General features: G+C 40.4%; 2 protein-coding genes across 2 annotated transcripts in view; one reads left to right on the top strand and one right to left on the bottom strand.

The window, feature by feature from the left end:
- Positions 1–83: 83 nt before the first annotated feature.
- Positions 84–10,754, bottom strand: LOC141913039 (tRNA (guanine-N(7)-)-methyltransferase non-catalytic subunit wdr4-like). Its single transcript, XM_074804478.1, has 10 exons — positions 10,678–10,754; positions 9,316–9,435; positions 8,586–8,720; positions 3,847–4,003; positions 3,158–3,270; positions 2,269–2,329; positions 1,714–1,868; positions 1,050–1,242; positions 902–968; positions 84–375 (listed from the first exon to the last, which is right to left on the bottom strand). The coding sequence occupies exons 1-10, from the start codon at positions 10,752–10,754 to the stop codon at positions 164–166; spliced, it is 1,290 nt and encodes a 429-aa protein (XP_074660579.1). The 3' UTR covers positions 84–163.
- A 3,275-nt stretch (positions 10,755–14,029) lies between these two features.
- LOC141912925 (one cut domain family member 2-like) overlaps positions 14,030–17,671 on the top strand; it is a 114,163-nt gene continuing 110,521 nt past the window's right edge. The window contains exon 1 of the mRNA XM_074804355.1: positions 14,030–15,341. Coding sequence (XP_074660456.1) covers positions 14,195–15,341 — 1,147 coding nt within the window. The 5' untranslated portion in view covers positions 14,030–14,194. The remainder of the gene's footprint in view (positions 15,342–17,671) is intronic.

Genomic DNA, 17,671 nt, shown 5'->3' with positions numbered 1-17,671 from the left:
CGTAAACATCGTATCGAAAGAAGAACGAATCAACACAGACGACACAAAACAAGGAAGTTAACAAAATCTACTTCATCTGTATATATTTCGATAGAGTTTTATTGTATTTTTAAGTATTTACAAACATATTACATTATAGATGAATCAGTGTCTGGTATTTGTGTTAAGAACTCACAATCTTGTTCTTTTTAAGAGGAGGTTCGTTATTTATCTCAGCGGACGACGCCAGCACCTTCCCCTCCTCCTCAGTCTCGGCAGACGATGCTTTTCCCGCGTTGATTCGTTTGTGTTTTTTCTCCAAATATTCTTTCATGTTGTCGAATTTCACCTTGTATAAACTCGAGTAACCGGGATCGTCGTCGTGTTGCAGCGAATCTTTGAAAAAAGAAACACACGTAAATTACGCACAGATCCATAAAACAAATCACACAGATTACGCAAATTTTAAAAGCAATAACAACATATCGAGACTAGTATAAAGTGTATATAATCCGGGTGGTCACTTTCTGCCCATTTACAAATCCCCTGATTTTTCCGTGATTACACAAAATTCAATAGTTAAGAGTGAATCAGAGAAATTCCTAGGTTCAAAATGCTACAATTCATTCATTTTCCATTGAATCACGTAATTGAAAAAGAAACACGCGGTCAATAGCATTATCCAAATTCCCTAAGTTTTCTGTGATTTTTTCTAGATTTTTCTGATTGCCTGAGTGTTCCAGGTGTTCACCGTGTAAACTATCCACTGGTAAACTGTAAAGAACTTTTGAGCAACTGACCCCAGGCAGCTATAGAAATGAACTGATTATTGCAGTTCATAAAATGACTCCGACGATTAGGAGAAACAGTTACAAGGTACCAATCTTTCTCGCCTTACTAACGATATTGCATAATTTGATACCTGCAAAAAACTTCCAATCGCTGTTTATTCTGTCCATCATAGCTGTATAAGAATTCGATTTGGATTCCTGAAAAATGAAGAAATGTTTTAAGATAACAAATCAAACGGCTTTTTAAAAACTATCTGCAGTCATCGTTCCCCTTCTTACGTCGTATTTTCCGCTTTCATTCTTCGTGAAAATTAGCACAGTTTCATTTTCGATATTTTGTAAAACGAACAGATTTCCATCGGCGTCAAAATTCAGATCCCACACGTCGCCCGTCGTCGATAAATGCTGTTCGAGTGATAAATGAGTGGAACGGTCTTTTTCTTCTACGACAAACAGTAAAACTGATTTCTGTCTGAAAAGAAAAATTATATACTCACGATGAAAAGAACCTCACAGGAAAGTTGGAAGGCAGGAGTCCGTTTTCCAGATAAAGCAGTCATGTCATAGGCCACTAACGGGATTCTATCCTCTGTGTTTGATATCTTTGAAGAAACACATCTGAAAATATGCTATTTCCGAAGGGATCAGTGACAAATTTTCAGATTTCAACGATCTTTGACTTGATGAAAAGGGCAACCTCAATGAGAAGGCAGGCGTCTGGACTTGCCGAGACCACCCCCTAGATCCGTCCCTGCATCAGTAGGATCTTGCACATTACTGTATAAATCAATTCAGTATTCTTCAGTCTTCGGGGACAAAAATGAAACACATTAAATACACCAGGAAAATCAGGCACAGTCGTGGCCATCTCTGGTGGTGACTCTATGTAAGATCTTTCACATTTCTGTAAAAAACTAATCAGTATTTCGACATATTATCTTACTTTTTAAAACTAACCGCCAACAGCCGACTAGGAGAATGATAACGTAAACATTGTACGGCTAAATTGTCATTGACGTTCGTAACCGTATGCCGTTTGCAGTCGATGCAGGATAGAGGGCGCCCATCGCGATAATTCCACAGTCGTATCGTCGCATCCTATCAAATATATACAAAAAAACATAAAATCCAGAAATGATACTTAAATCATTTTTTTTACAATATGCAGTAAACCTTGCCATGCCTCGGTCATGCCAAACTCGAACTTTTGAATAACTTAGAAAAATCATTTTTGGGACTTCCTAACTTATCTTTCCTATCTTTAACTCGGACTTCGCTTACCTCGGACCAATTTCACCTGTCCCAGTTTGTCACGAGTTGGACAAGGTTTACTGTAGTTACTTGTGATTATAACAGACTTGTTTTATGAAACAAATGAGGACCAGTGATTTGATTTACGGCAGGTAATAATTCGAATTAGATTAAGGAAATTAAAGATATTCTAATGCTTGCAAAAGATTGGTTTTCAGGGATGATTTCATTGAAATGGTTCTCTTACCCCTGATCCGGATACCATCAGATCATTGAAACCATCTAGCAAACACATCGCCGTCACAAACCTGAAACCATCAATAAAACAATCATCAAATCATTTGAAGTAGGAGCTGCTAGAAGTTGCTGCCATCTACGGGCAATCGTTGAAATGACAGCGTCGAGAGGATGTCGCACGACTGTTTCAATACGCAGATATTACCACATTCAGTTAGAATATACTGTAGTATACAAGCAGGTGGCAAACTGGGCAGTTGTAAACTATTGATTTTGAAACATCAAAGCCAGGGGCTGCAGTTGCTCAAAGTTGGTTATAGTTAACCAGTGGATAATGATCGTAGTGACAATTCAAACTTCAATGTTACTTTTTATCCACCGGTTATCTTTTACCAACTTTTGAGCAATTGGCCCCACGATTTCATCAAAAAGTTTGTTATTCTCATTGGTTACTTCGTGTTTTATAACTTGACCATATTAAACTCCAACTTGTTTAAAAATCTGTATCCAGTAATAGTGTAACAAACTTTTCGATATCAGTTAAAAACCAAATTAAGACGCTTGAATGGACTCTGTTTGCTTTCAGGGGTGGGTCCAGGGGGACTTTTTGACCCAAATTTTTTGAGTGGCCTTTTTCATTTCTTCAACACAGAAAATTGGTGCATTTCAGTGCACCTAATATGGCCTTTCTGGACATCAAAGTGTCGTTTTGGGATGTACCAAATTCTTCAAAATTGGCTCCTGGATCCACCTCCGGTTTTGGAGTATCACAGGCACCTGAAAAAATTTTGACTCATTGAATTATTGGCTTGCCCCAGTGGAGTCGACTCTGTATTTTTAACGTTTTGCTTTCAAACCCATAAGCTTCTAATTCAACGATGGACAACAATTGATCTTACTCTGTATGTCCGAGACAGAATGCGTGGATGTTGTAACAGTTCGGATAACGACTAATGCGGATTTTCTCGTCTCGGTCGCACGTCAAAATAAATTCATCATTCGGCGATATCACCTGAAAAAAATAACCACTATTTAAACCGGGAAACGAGAAATAAACCGCGATCACAAAGAGACGATTTGGCGCGAGTCGAACTGGCCCTGGAGCAGACCCAAGTCAAATTTGGCCCGTGCCTAATTAGAGAGTGTGTTCACATACTAACCACTCACTTCAAAGTAAAATGCTGTGGCAAGCAAGGTGAGGCAGCGTAGTAGAAAGTGGGTCACCCCATATGGAAAGGGCACTTTTTAGACGTGGCAGTGTCCCAGTGTGAGTGACGTGGCCACGAAATGCCTGCAGGGGGTCTGGAGGAAAATTGTTTTGAAAATGTAGGTATATTTTTACGTCATTTTAGATCAAGAACAGTAGAGGGGATAAGGGCCTATGTCAAGTGGATTTTCAAAAAGGGCACTTAGAACCCCCTTCTGGATCCACAGCCGTTAGCCACCATTTAGCATTCACACGCAATAATTCTCGAGTTAAACAGGCACGGACCTATTTGGCACCAGTGTGAACAGTTGCCCCGGGCAAATACGCTCGTGCGATCGCGGTTAAAAATCTATCACCACGGTCACCGAGAAAAATACATACCACATCGAGAACCATCGATAAATGGCCGAGCAGAAGATCACCGGTTTTCTCAGGTTCACGGACTGGATAACGGTACACATCTCCGGACTTGTCAGCGCACAACACAAATTCTTCAGCACGATCGAAACTCATACAGCTCACTCTACGTATTACACACCTGATCAAAAATAGAACGAATCATTTTTTCAATATAGATAATTTCATAACAGTAAATTTATTTGTACACGTGTAAAATTTGGCAATTCGTCTGATAATAAATCCTAAAACTTTTAGGATTTATCATTAGGGGGATGCCCTGGAAAAGTAATTCTTAACCTTTGAAAAATGGTAATGGAGCTCTTAGATAATGGTCCTATAAACACAGTCCCTCCAGTAGAAGAATAAATTCCTCTTTTTGAACGTTGTAGGGAATTAGGGACGTTGGTAGTTGGTAGAAGTTATCATTTACCGGTACTGGGGCTTTTTTTAAACAAAGTAAGAAACCAAATAGGCAAATATGATTTTGAATAGTGATGTCATAAGGAGAATTCCTGGAAGCAGATATATCTTTCTTATTAGGATCTATATGTCATAAGGAGAATTCCTGGAGGCAGACATGCTTTCTACAAGGGTCTATATAGTCCTCGGAGGTGATGTCATATATGACATCATCACATAGGACTTTAAAGACCCTTCTAGAAAGCATGTCTGCTTCATGGAGGCAGGGATGTTTGCATGAAGATTCTATAAAGTCCTACGTGGTTCAATCAGATCATGTCATAAAAAGAATTCATGGAGGCAGACATATTTCTAAATTAAAGTCTTTAAGTCCTATTCATAGAGACGAGAATAAAAATGTCGGTACTACGGTTCAACCAGACTGACGCGTCTCTGACGGAGGCACCGCCGAGGCTGGCAACATTACGGTTGTAATTTCCCGGCGCGTCATCCATGTAGAAAATTTTATTAACCCGCGTCGCAGATGTGTAACACGTCGCACGACGCAACTTTCTTAGCGCGAAGAATAGACAACGTCGGTTAAGAGTAATTCCGACAATGCGCGTCGGATGTGGCATTATTAGAAACGGCGACCCGGCTCCCGACCGCGCCTCGGCGATTATTAATAATCTCAATCATCGAACTGCGAGCGAATTTTAATATCGTTTCCGTCAGTCGGACACATGTTTATTTCAGAGGCATCCGGTGTTTCGGATGAGATCTCGTCTCTGAAGAACTGCTTGTAAGTCATACTACATGCAACGTGTGAGGGTCCTGTATACGCGCTGTTCGATTAGCGGAACGTCCCCCTTCCTCTCACGGAGCGGACAAAAGACAAATTGCTAACAAGCTCAATTGTTTTTCAAGGAATGATCTCGAATTTGATGATTCTAAGTTTATTATTCCGACAGTCGTACTGATTCTCCGAAGGCGAGATTCAGATCAATCTTGAAAATGTAAGAATAACAAACTTAAGATATCATCAATATTGTGGAAGCTGTTTTATCTTTTTTTCATTGAAAATATATCAGTTTTTTCTATCAGTTATTGATGAGTAAAACCCACAGTTGCTGATTTAACTATTTACTTTCTGACGGTTTTATCATCAAAACAACAAAAAACTCTGAATACTGAGGTTAATATCGGTCTATCAGTCATTTTTTCCATTGAGTTTTCAGTAATCGAGGGGGAGGCTGAACCCTCAGTAACAACTTTCACATTTTTTATCAAAGTAATCAATAACCAAGGGGGGTAAGACCCTCAGTAACAACTTTTATCTTTTGGTTCAAATTAATCAGTAATCAAGAGTATGAGACCCTCAGTAACATCTTGCATATTACTGTTTTAATTCATCAATAATCAAGGGGGGTAAGATCCTCAGAAACACCTTTCATATTTCTTTTGAAATTAATCAGTAATCAAGGGGGGTAAGACCCTCAGTAACAACTTTGTTCATCTTTTAGTTCAATTTAATCAGTAATCAAGGGGGTAAGACCATCAGTAACACCTTTCATATTTCTTTCCAAATTACTCCGTAATCAAGTAACACATTTCATGTTTCCGTACACATCAAATCAAATCAGTTAATTTCTCGGTGGCTAAAGGACAAATAAGGATAATCTCGGTAACACTTGGCAGCTGCGCTATTGTCACCACTGGGGGTCGATGTTGTATACTTACCGCGTTGTATTATAAAGTGCAGTCATATTCAATTAAGAAACGACAACGTTATCTCCGTTAGACAGAACCTCGGGACGGCTAAGAGAAACCCCCGAACATACACAGCAGTCGTAATTAATGCCGGCCGCGGATTTAAACCGACAGTGAGTCGACACATCTATAGCCACTGGCTAAATCTACAGCGCGCGTCGCCACCGCGACATATCAAAGCGCGACCGTCGTCCCGCGAGAGAGACGAGGAAACTCCCGACAGAGCGAGGAAATGATTTCTGATCAGAGAGGATTGTAACCGATGATGAAGAGACGTCGTCGTCGTCGCTCCTCGCTCATTCCCCGTCCGCGTTGTTCCTAAAATCCAACGCAACAAAGACCGTTCTGAAAATCTCGCATTCACAATGAAATCTTCATCACTTGTTTAAAAATCCGTCGCAAGATTCGTTTCTATTCTAAATCGTAAGAACGATCGTTTTAGATTCTTCTATTTCTTTATCGAAGGGTTTTTATTTGGAATTTTTATAGGCTACATCATAATCTGGTCAATCCAGTTTTTTTCTAATCGATTACTGATAGTATCTAAAGACCGCTGTACTTTTGTTTCCAGTCAAATAGGATCATGGTGCATGTATGTATGTATTAGAGGTGATACAAAAATTTTCACTCTAGATTATAGTTGTTTCAGCCATGGGTGAAACGACCATTTTACTTAGCGGGATTTTTTTTTACATCATAACCTGTAATCTGTAATCTGCGCGAATTCTAATAATGTGAATGCGCGGCAAGCACGCGGTGTGAAATACGACATTTCAAGACAGGCGGCAATAGAGCGATGACATCACGAATTAAAAGTTCTGATTTGCTCGTCAAACGAAGCGCGTAAACCGCGTGTGTCCGCGGAACGGTTAACTGACCAGGTGCGAGAAATACACGCGGTCAAGCAGAAAATCGATCCCCGAAGAGACCCCTCCGCCGCCGCTCCGAGGGCATTGTTCATTCATCAGCTTACAGAAATAAGACCGGAATTAAATTCGCCGAGGACAAAAGGAAATTCGATTTGACATCGGGATGCGCGGAGCAATTCGCTCGTCAAGAGGTGAATCCGACGATTATTTCGTGATGAACGCGCGGCTATTAACTACTCGTAAACAAAAGAATTAAATCAAGCAATTCGTACCGACATGTTGTTACGACCCGTCGAAAACTGATTTCCGAGTCGGATAAAACATTGTATCGTACCTGGAACTGATTGAATTCCGCAATCGTAAATTGAATCTCAAAAAGTTAAAATTTGTTCTCAGGGAGAGAGTCTAGAAAATTCAAAATCCATAGAAGCAAAAACAGTACAAATCTCATTTTCTAATGAGTAATATATATTTATTATAAGCGAACGTTTTCGGGAGTTACATTATCCCCTCTTCAGGCATAGCGCAAGTGATTAATTAAAATTTACATATCACTGGTATTTATATAGAATAAGACGAAGCTAATTACAAACAATTTCAAATTACTGAGCGACAAGATAATTACAATGCAAAGATAATTAATTGCACACAATGTAAATTACTGAGTGAAGATATATGAAAGTATTTGAAAATACCAGTATGATATGTAAATCTAATATCACTTGCGCTATGCCTGAAGAGGGGATAATGTAACTCCCGAAAACGTTCGCTATAATAAATATATATTACTCATTAGAAAATGAGATTTGTACTGTTTTTGCTTCTATGGATTTTAAAATTCCTTTGTTCATAGTGTTCTCACTGTATAAAGAATCAAATCTGAAGCCTAATCAGTCTTATCAACGCGCAATAGATGACAGGGCATTTGAATTTCTAGCACCTGTCTTGTGGAACCAACTGCCCTTATAAGTATTAGACAAAGTGCATCAGTTCAATGTTTAAAGAAGAATTTGAAAACTAACTTCTTTATTAGGAAATCTATAACCGCAATTAATCTTAGGCACCGGTAAATTTGAACTTAATATCTATTCTCCAAGCGTTTTAAATTACTATTTTATCAGCTCATGTTTACTTGATACCGATGTAAAGTGTACTGATAACAATTTTTAGGAGTGCGCTATATAAATAAATAATTATTATCAATATTATCATTATCCTTATTATGATCTTTAGGACAGCTATGGACAAGCATCCATTGATTAAACGTGAATAGATCTTGCACAGTCACGGCTACAACTTAAGACCAGTCTTATACCAACTTAAGACCAGTCTTAAGATTTAAGTCCACTTTTGGACTTAAGCCACGACTGTGCAACCAGCCCCTGGGGCCAGTTCCATAGTCAGGACTTAAGACCAAAAGTGGTCTTAAACCTTAAGACTGGTCTTAAGTTCTTAGATTGGCTATAGAACTAAGTTTGTCTTAGACCAGTCTTAAGTCTAAGCCCTGTCTATGGAACCGGCCCCTGGAGCCAGTTGCACAGTCGTGACTTAAGTCAAAAAGTGGTCTTAAATCTTAAGACTGGTCTTAAGTTGTTAGATTGGCTATAGAACTAAGTTGGTCATAGACGGGTCTTAAGTCTAAGCCATGACTATGCAACCGGCCCCTGGTATTTAGAAGCTTACCTCCGACTTATCAGTTGACAACGCGCATCCAGTTTATATAGTAACAATTGTTTATTATCCGTAGAAACGGCGAGGTATTTTTTCGAATGAGATAATTTAAACGCCAGTATTCGATACGTTCCTTCCCCGGCATCTCTGAAAGTAACAGAACAAACGATGGATAGGGCACACGGCGTTTTCTGAAATACAGCCTCAAACTCGCTTAAGTCATTGCAGTTGGTCCGATCTTTACATTGATGACTGATATCCAAATGACTTACATTTAACCGGTAGTAAATTGAATTGGAAATATAAATTGAGACTTAAAAATAGAGATGACTTCAGTAATGTGATGACTTATCCAAACGATAAATTCGGAAACACTTATTAAATTGAATTGTAAATTGGGGCTCAAAATACAAATAGCTTTTCGTGATGATTTAGATGATGAAGAAGAATTAAGGCATTTTATGTACTATTTGCAGGGTAGGGGGTTATAAACTTAAGTATATACCATCAATTAATAAAGCTATGGGAAAAAGAGAGTAATATTCTAATGAGGGGAATATGAATAGATACAGAACTCAGATTCACACCATATATGTCTGATTCTTGAGAGTTAAAGTCAGTTCATTTTCAATGCATGAACAGGAATCAAATTATACACTATGTAACTGGTTCATAAGAATCAATATTAGCTTTATAATCATAATACGTTAGTCTATTCAGTTATCTCTCAAATATTTCTTACTTGTCTTTGCGAGTGAGATGCTCTTTATCCGGCTTATCTTCTGTCTTATCGGTAGACTCGGTAACGCGAGGTTGAGTCTCGTCACCGTCGCTTACATCAATTACTTCATTAATTCCATCGCTATGGGGAAAATAACGCACTTAATTACGGGGAAAATGAAGGAATTAACAGCTTCCCGAATATCTTAAATAATGCTAAAACAAGTGTATGTACATCAATCAAATTCTATCTAGTTCAGTTCAGTTCAGTTCAGTTCAGTTCAGTTCAGTTCTATCTAGTTCAGTTCAGAAGTATGGATTAACCCTTTCGGGTCTTAAGCAAATTCATATTAACAAAAAAAAACTTGAGAGTGCGCATAGAGTTGAAAATCTATAATGCCCAAATACATATCGGAGCCGCTCGATTCTTGATAATACCTAGCTACTAACACAACAAATTTAACGACATAGAATATTCGCAATTAGCAAGTAACGGACTCGACGAAACTTGTAGATACATTACAAAGTTAAAACGCGTAGATATCCCCACCGACTGTAATCTAAAACATGGTATGCATCTAAGAGGGCCGGTGGAAAGGGAGCGACTTGCCGATCTTGGTCGGAACAATAATTTCCTCAAATCGGTTCCATCCAAATTCGCTATTTCAATTTCCACTCGTACACAAGTTCTTGCTCAACATCGGCGGAGATTGCATGGTTCAAATACATCTACGAGAGACTTATTTGAGATTTTTATGGGCAGGCCCTACAGACCACTCGCTTCACGCTTTCAGCGCTCACTGGTCACACCTCCAACCTTTTGAAAAAGGTTCTACTAATACTCCAGATCGTACCAGCCCCAAATTGCTTCCGCCAGGCTCGTCTACTAATAGCGAATTTGAGAACAGCAGTCCTAGCCGGACAAGACTACAGTAAGGCAATGACACTACACTTCAATTTTAATACCCCTTTAGGGTAAGCGTCACGCATGATTATAGGCCTACTATGCGTTCGCGAATGCACCATCAACTGCGGTGCAGTTCTTAGATTAGGATTAAAGATGGACCATTGATATTTCTACAGCGAACTCCTGTTTCTACAGGTCTTAAACATATTCTTAGTTAAGGACAATGGTTAGAATCACGGCCAATCAAGCATTAGTTAAGAATGCATTGCAATTCGAAGTAAAAAACGAAATTCGATTCGAATTGTGGTTTATGGTGGATTACAACGAGTATTGCGCAATACCGGAAATACGGCTTACGCGAGTGAATTTTTCGTTTGTAGGCCAGAATTACAGCCGCACTGTCTATGAATAGCTACAAACTCCGGTTCATAACAATCTCAGCATCGTCATCTATCGTAAAAGCGTTGAATTACGTACGTAGTGGAATAGTGAGCGATGGAATGACCGCTTATAACTAATAAATAGTCCCCAGCGTGAACGATGGACGCCGCCATATTGGATTGAAGCTGTAAGGTCACTTCATGCTCCATTCTTATTTATTTCTTTGAATTAATAATAACCGAAGCTCATGCAATACTTTGTTCACTAGTATTTATTTTTTCAATTATATTTGAGGAAATTAACCTTAATTTGTATCTTTGCGTGTATGTATGATTTGAAAATGCGTTTTGTTGGAATGCAAATTTCTTAAAGCTGAACATTCGTGTTAACGCTTAGAAAGTACGTTAGATGGCAGCAACGAACGGTGTTGTCTGTCCAGGCGGCGTTCTCGCGCGCCGATACGGGTGATACGGTCATTCCCGATAAAATAACAAATAACAAATTCTTCACTGCTTGAACCACATTGTTTTTCTTATTTTGAAAGACTCTGTTGTCTATTGTGCCATTTTTTCGGAGACGAACCTCGAAATATCGGCAGAAATCTTCGATCGCGCTGAGAACGAATCGTTGCGACGTGGTGCCATCTTCCAGCATCATGTAACACCATCTACCTGGTCCATTGTGTCAACGATATTTCAAATATATTCGCAATAAATTATCATACATCCAAAGCGCGATGATCCCATTTTGAGGTCACAAAATGTCATTAATTTCATGGAAAACATGTCGTTTTAATCAATTCTAGAGATATCTAGTATTTTTTTCATCATTTCTTCATTAACTCACCTTTTAATCCGGAAAACTTACGTTTTGAAGCTTCTTGTTTGCGCGGCTTTTTAGGAAAGAATTAAACGCAACCAAAGAGGTCGAAAATATGATTTACCCTCGTAATACAATAGACTTTATCCCATCTTATTCAATTTCGCCGATTTTATTCACACATTTTCCATAAATTCGCAACGTGCCGGATTCCGGTTTTGTAAATTCGGTCGATCTGTCATTGAAATTGATAAAACGGCTCATTTTATGTCGTTTACGAATAAACTCTTAAAATTCTTGGCGATTAACTGTTCCTGGTTTCGATACGCACTGTAGTTTTGCAGCATTTGTGACTTGTCTTCTCGAGAAGGGGTATTGTTCAATTCAAATCACTCATTAATGTACTTAAAATCCTTACGGACTGAGGCATAACCCAAAAACGTTGAGCGTATTAAATTCAATATATGAAAAAAATGAAACTGTTTGTTCTTCTATGAATTTTTAATTATTTTAACTCATACAACCGACTATTTAGTGTCTTGTGGATTTAACGGGCCAAAATCCGACTCGGGTCTGATCTGTGCCGATTCGTTCCGGGCTAAATCATCTCCATGTGGTGATTTGTATCTTTGTGTCTTGTGTTGATTGCGCGTGAATCCTCTCGCCCTCTGAATAAATATCCGATGACCGAACGGCAAATACCGGGAAACAATGTGTCGCTTTTATTTATATAAAATATTAATTAACAATCATTTTGCCGACCATAAGGATCGAAACAGATGGAGCATTTTGTGATGTTTCGGCGAATTTTAAAACTATTTCAAATTTATGATTTGAAACGCAAGAAATGGCTAATGTTACTCGTAAAAATTTATGAATTTGGCTTTGTCAAACACTGAATATAATTTTGAATAATTTAGATACAAAGCAGATTATTTTGCGCGCTTTTCTAATAGTATGATTTGCATCATCATTTAAACCAATTGTTCGACTGGCGAAATTTAAACTAGCTATTTCGCCCGTTATTCTTTCTTTGATGTTTTGTTGTATTTTTTCAAACGAAAATACCTCATATTTCTGGACGCGCGTCAGATGTGCTATACGGGCACTTGAATTTTGTTAGATAACGCGTGTTCTTATTTCAAAAACCTTCGAAAGCGTGGATTGTGTTTTGAAAAACCGAAGACGCGGGCTCTTATATATGAATGTGCTCGAGAACCCGCATCCCTGTTCACTCGAAAAATGACGAACCTTTCGATTCTGTGTTTCGATCGCAATTCAATTGTTGACGATTTATTTCTGTACAATTTAACTATTAATCATTAATCAATAGTTTAATTGTATGGGTTAAATAAGTGGGAGACGCCGTTATGCTCTGATGACCAAAATATGGTCGAAAGTGTTGTCAAAATGTGTAATTAACGACCGCGGCAAAGCGAAAACCACGCGCTTCTGTTTTTGTTCTCCGTAAAACAGCAATGAGCGCTATTATGGTTGGATATCTGTAATCGGTGCACGACGGCTTCTATGCTCCGCCCATGCGATAAGTTCCCCAGAGCGTCATGGAGACGGGACGGTCAGGCAGTGTATCGTCGTCGATGTAAATACCACAGTCCACAGGCAGAAAAACGAAAACTTTCATCATTCCGTTATACGTCTAATCAACGACGTGTTTTCTAAAACAAAACCCGCTAATGATAAACCAAGCGCAATACGGTTTTTTTCGAAATGAATCTAAATCTAGTTATATTTGCCACATAATCTAAACATAACATCGATTGAATAGTTATTACTTACTTAAAAATCCACAAAATTTGGTAGTAGCAAAATTGCAGCTTTGCAACGAGAATTAAAACGGTCGTTACCGGATACCGCAAAATGCGTAGATCGTGTCCAAATAAGCGTGTTCTCCTGATAGAAGATACAGTCAAAATTTGAATAAACAGCACTTTTGGATGGATGCCATCGCAGCTGACCTAATATTCACACGCGTGTGATGACACTTTAAATTCTAGATCCCATTAAAACTCGAACATCACTGTTTTGCTGTTAAAAAACGTTCGCCAGAAAAATCCAAACTCGTATCTAATTGATAATCAATTACTGTTTATTTTACTGTGTTGTTCTGTCTCTTCCGAAGAAACTGTGACCCGAAAACTGCCAGCGGGCAGAAAAATTAACAGTAGTTAATTAATTAATTCGATTAATTAAAGAAAAATCCAAACCCGCAATTAATTATCTAACGTGGCCATCCGCGTTTGATGCTGAAACGGACCCCGAACATCAGCTGTCACAGAGAAAGATAAATAAACAACAGTAATTAAATAGTTAAATCGCGGATTCGGATTTTTTCTTTTTTCATTACAAATCGCCGAATGGTTTGTTTGACGGTTAATTTCTGCACGGAAGAGATGTCGACGGCGCGATCGCCACCGCGTTTCTGACATTCGAATCCTCGCCGACAAATCGCCCGATAATAAATTCGCCTAATTTGCATAAAATGCCAAATGATTGACGTCTCACGGTGGAGGCTCGTTGCATGGCTCTAGAGTTCGGCGCACGCGCGATCGCGTCGCGACGCCGCTCTAGACGCTTGTGCGCATGCGCCTGTCAGGTCAAACATGGAGGATTTCGTCGCGTTGTGTACATTGTCTTCATCGTGATCGATTTCAGCGACGGAACAGCGCTAGAACACCCCATTTCGGGCGCAGCCAACCAATCCGCGGCAAACTAGACGTTCGAATAATCATCAGTGGAACCGTGTACGCGCCGTTTGATCGTTAGTTTATAGAATATGACGATGGAAAATATGGGAGAGCTTCACAACGATCAACAAATCGTCATCATCAGTAGTACTGGTAGCGGTGTAGGAGGTGACACGACCGATTCGTCAGCAGGGAGCAGCAGTCCCTCTACAGCAGCAGTAGCAGCAGCATCCGATATCATCAACCAACAACAACAACACGAACAACAACACGATCTTTCATCTCCGAGATCTGGAACTACATCGACGACCGTTGTCCCCGCCGCTACTGTCGAAGTAAGCGCCGTGGCGAATATGATCGACGCCAGCGATTTTCGCGCGCACCAAATCGTACCGGAGCCGACGTACCAAACGCTTAACGGTAGGATGAGCCCCGGGTATAACGCGACGAACCATAGTTACGCGACGTTGACCCCGTTGCAGCCTCTGCCGCCGATTTCGACCGTTTCGGATAAGTTCAGCCACGGCCCGAGCCCGAGCGTGAGCGGCGGCTTCACTCTGATGCAAAATAACACTTTAGGACACGTCGGAAACGTCATGGACATGAACGCCGCGGCTTACAGGTACGATAAGATCAGCGGTATGGGTATGAATATGAATATGGGGCATTCGCTCGCGGGCGCCGCGCCCGCCATGTCGATGATGTCCAGTAACGGTTATGCACAACAAAGTCTAGGTTCGTACCCGGCTTACAGTCAAAACGGAATACACTCGCCGAAACCCGAACACAAACCGATGGTGAACCTCAGTCCAAATACGTACGACGCGTACTCGCGCGGTTTAGGCGGCCCCGGCTCGCGGCTCGGCTCGCCGAATCACATGATGCACCAAACGCTAAACGGACTTAGCTCTCCGTCGCCGAGCTCGAGCGGACTGCGCGAACGGCCGACGTCGGCGAACGACCCGACCGGCGGCGCGGGCGGCTCCAAACACGAAATCGAAGAGATAAACACGAAAGAGTTGGCGCAGAAAATAAGCAGCGAGCTTAAACGGTATAGCATTCCGCAAGCGGTGTTCGCGCAGCGCGTCCTGTGCCGCAGTCAGGGCACGTTAAGTGATCTACTGCGCAATCCGAAACCGTGGAGCAAATTGAAATCGGGCCGCGAGACATTCCGTAGAATGTGGAAGTGGCTACAAGAGCCCGAATTCCAGCGCATGTCAGCTCTTCGTTTAGCAGGTAAGCTCATTTTACTGATCACGTTTTTCTAGGTGTATGTGTGTCCTTATCTTAATGTACCCGCGCCCGGAGTCCGCGAATACGAGGCGCGCACTCCGTTCGTCCGCATTTTATGGTTATCTACTTTCATCGCGGGTGGGTCTGGTGTTGTGAAAAAGCCCCACATCCCGGACTCAGTTTGGGCAGATTTGTCCCGCTGGACCTAGTTGGGCGGTGTGTTAGTTCTATTGCTAGATTCAATCTTTGAATCTCTATCGCGTCCAGGAACCTTGCCATTGCGAATGCTGTAAGTTTTGGTGAGGTTTTTCCGTGACGTAATCCAAAATTTCAGCACGAGCTCGGTGCTTTTATTATCAGGTCATTATACAGGGGTCGGCCCCCCACCCCTGGCGAAATTCATAAAATAGTTCCCTCTCGACTAAATCGCGAGTAAGAAACCGACTGTTTTTGAAACGCTTGTTACGGATGATGATGTTGCCGGTATCGCAAAATACACGTGGTTTCCGTATGAGAGAAAGAGAGAGAGAGAGAGAGGGATCAATACTATAATGGTCCCTCGGAGATCCATAACTCAGTCAATCAAATACTGACATAATGTGTTGATCATGAACCGTCAATCTACTTTGCCGCCTAACTAATAGTTCTATTCGTATATCGCGCTGCTGCTGGCTCGCCTTTTGGCAGTTCCTATATACCGCTACCAACGCGTGTCACCTTTCCGTAAAAAAACCCCGCCAAAAAAAGATACCCAGACGAACGAATTTATTCTTTTCAGCGCTGCAGCGCATGAATTCAATCAAGCTTTCATCATTTGCGGTTGTCGCAAAAGTTCGTTGTTGTTTTTTTGTTCGGTTGTTACGCTGTAAATAAATTCAGAAAGTGGAATATCCGCGGGTAGCGGAATATCCGCGAGCATCGAAGCTTATTTTGAAATAATTGAAGGAGAAAAAAATCCTTTAAATCTCGCTTAGAATTGCTTGGTTTTTGAAAGAATTTAGTGAGGCCCCCTTATTAGAAAATAATGCTCATTTTTCAGAAAAATTTCATAAAATGTTTACTCTTTATTGACTTTCGGTATCTGAGATTATTTTTTCGACAATTCAACCATTCCTGTCATTGATTAAGACCGGGTCGCTGACTTAAATAATCGGAAAACTGTCACATTTCCCTCACAAAAATGCTTTGCGTTCGATTTCTTAAATTTGATTCAGAAAAATTCAGGGATCAATGTTTTAAAGCGCTTAGTTGGTTGTATTCGTTTTTAGGTTTCGTCGCTCGTCGTGTCATAAAAACTAGTACGGTTTTTTCTTATCAGTCGTTTCGACGGCGAGGACTAAGTTTAAGATAATAGGTCTACCTATACTGACTATATTCACTAGCCTGGTCTAGTTCGAATTGAGCATGTCTGAGAATTGTGTTATCATTTCGAGGGGGTGTCCAATGATTATTGTATCGAAGATGAAGTTTCTATATAAGTCAGACCATAAAATCTAACTACCTCGCTATACCGCTGCTTGTGGAAACGTTTTTGTCAATAACGATGATGAACAAATTAAGGAACGTCGCGATTATTTCATCCGATTTTTTACGAAAATTAGAAGAATACGTTTAGCGTTTGTAAGATTGACCGGATTGTCGAGTGAATGAGCGATGTTAGGTATTATTAAGAGCTCGTGATTATGTAGTTTGGTGTACGGCTCTATGATTATAGCCTGTCATATGTAGTTAGACGAACGAGAGTTAATGAAATTACAATCCGCGTCCGTCGCGGTGGTGGCCGACTGGTCTCGTAAATGCATCCCGCGGATCGGTTGTCCGTTTATTCGCGGGGAATAATCAGGAATCGGCAGCCTCCGCTTACGAACGGTTCTCATAAATGCATGTAGATCCACGCAGATCCACATTCCCTGCCACAGTCTTACGATAGTTTGAGGTTCCCTGCCCCGGTCTTGTGGTAGCTTTAGGTAGTACCCTGTCACGGGCAGTTTTCGGTTCCTTTCACGTGCCACGGAACAGTTTAGTTCTTATCTAGCTAGTCTGACTAGTAAGTCAACGCGTTCCATCAGGTATGGGCATTTTTTGGATCGTTTTTTTTTACCTCATGTACTTTTTGGACTGATATGTGTTAAAACAATCCGATAGAAAAGACCCCGGTGTTGCCTTTTTTTTGACGGCAAAAAATCAGAGAAAATGCCGATCCATTTACGGGCATTCTATGTAGCGTATGAAATGGTAATCGTCGATTAAACACGCGTTGAAAACGAGACAAGTTCGACATTCGTATTTCTAATGAATGAAATGATTTATTATCGGGTTTCGAGTGGTTTTCA

Source organism: Tubulanus polymorphus, chromosome 11 (genome assembly GCF_964204645.1).
Source record: "Tubulanus polymorphus chromosome 11, tnTubPoly1.2, whole genome shotgun sequence".
In the NCBI taxonomy this organism is placed as follows: Eukaryota; Metazoa; Nemertea; class Palaeonemertea; order Tubulaniformes; family Tubulanidae; genus Tubulanus; species Tubulanus polymorphus.
The sequence above is the reverse complement of the archived record's forward strand: the minus strand, read 5'-3'. Positions and strand labels throughout refer to the sequence as shown.

Bases quoted from the DNA above. Each gene is read 5' to 3' on its own strand.
- LOC141913039 (XM_074804478.1), bottom strand. From the start codon at position 10,754: ATGGCGGCGTCCATCGTTCACGCTGGGGACTATTTATTAGTTATAAGC. The intron at 8,721-9,315 runs GTAAGAAATATT...TGTTACTTTCAG, and splicing joins CATCTCACTCGCAAAGACAA to AGATGCCGGGGAAGGAACGT. The intron at 1,869-2,268 runs GTAAGAGAACCA...TATATTTGATAG, and splicing joins TGATGGTATCCGGATCAGGG to GATGCGACGATACGACTGTG.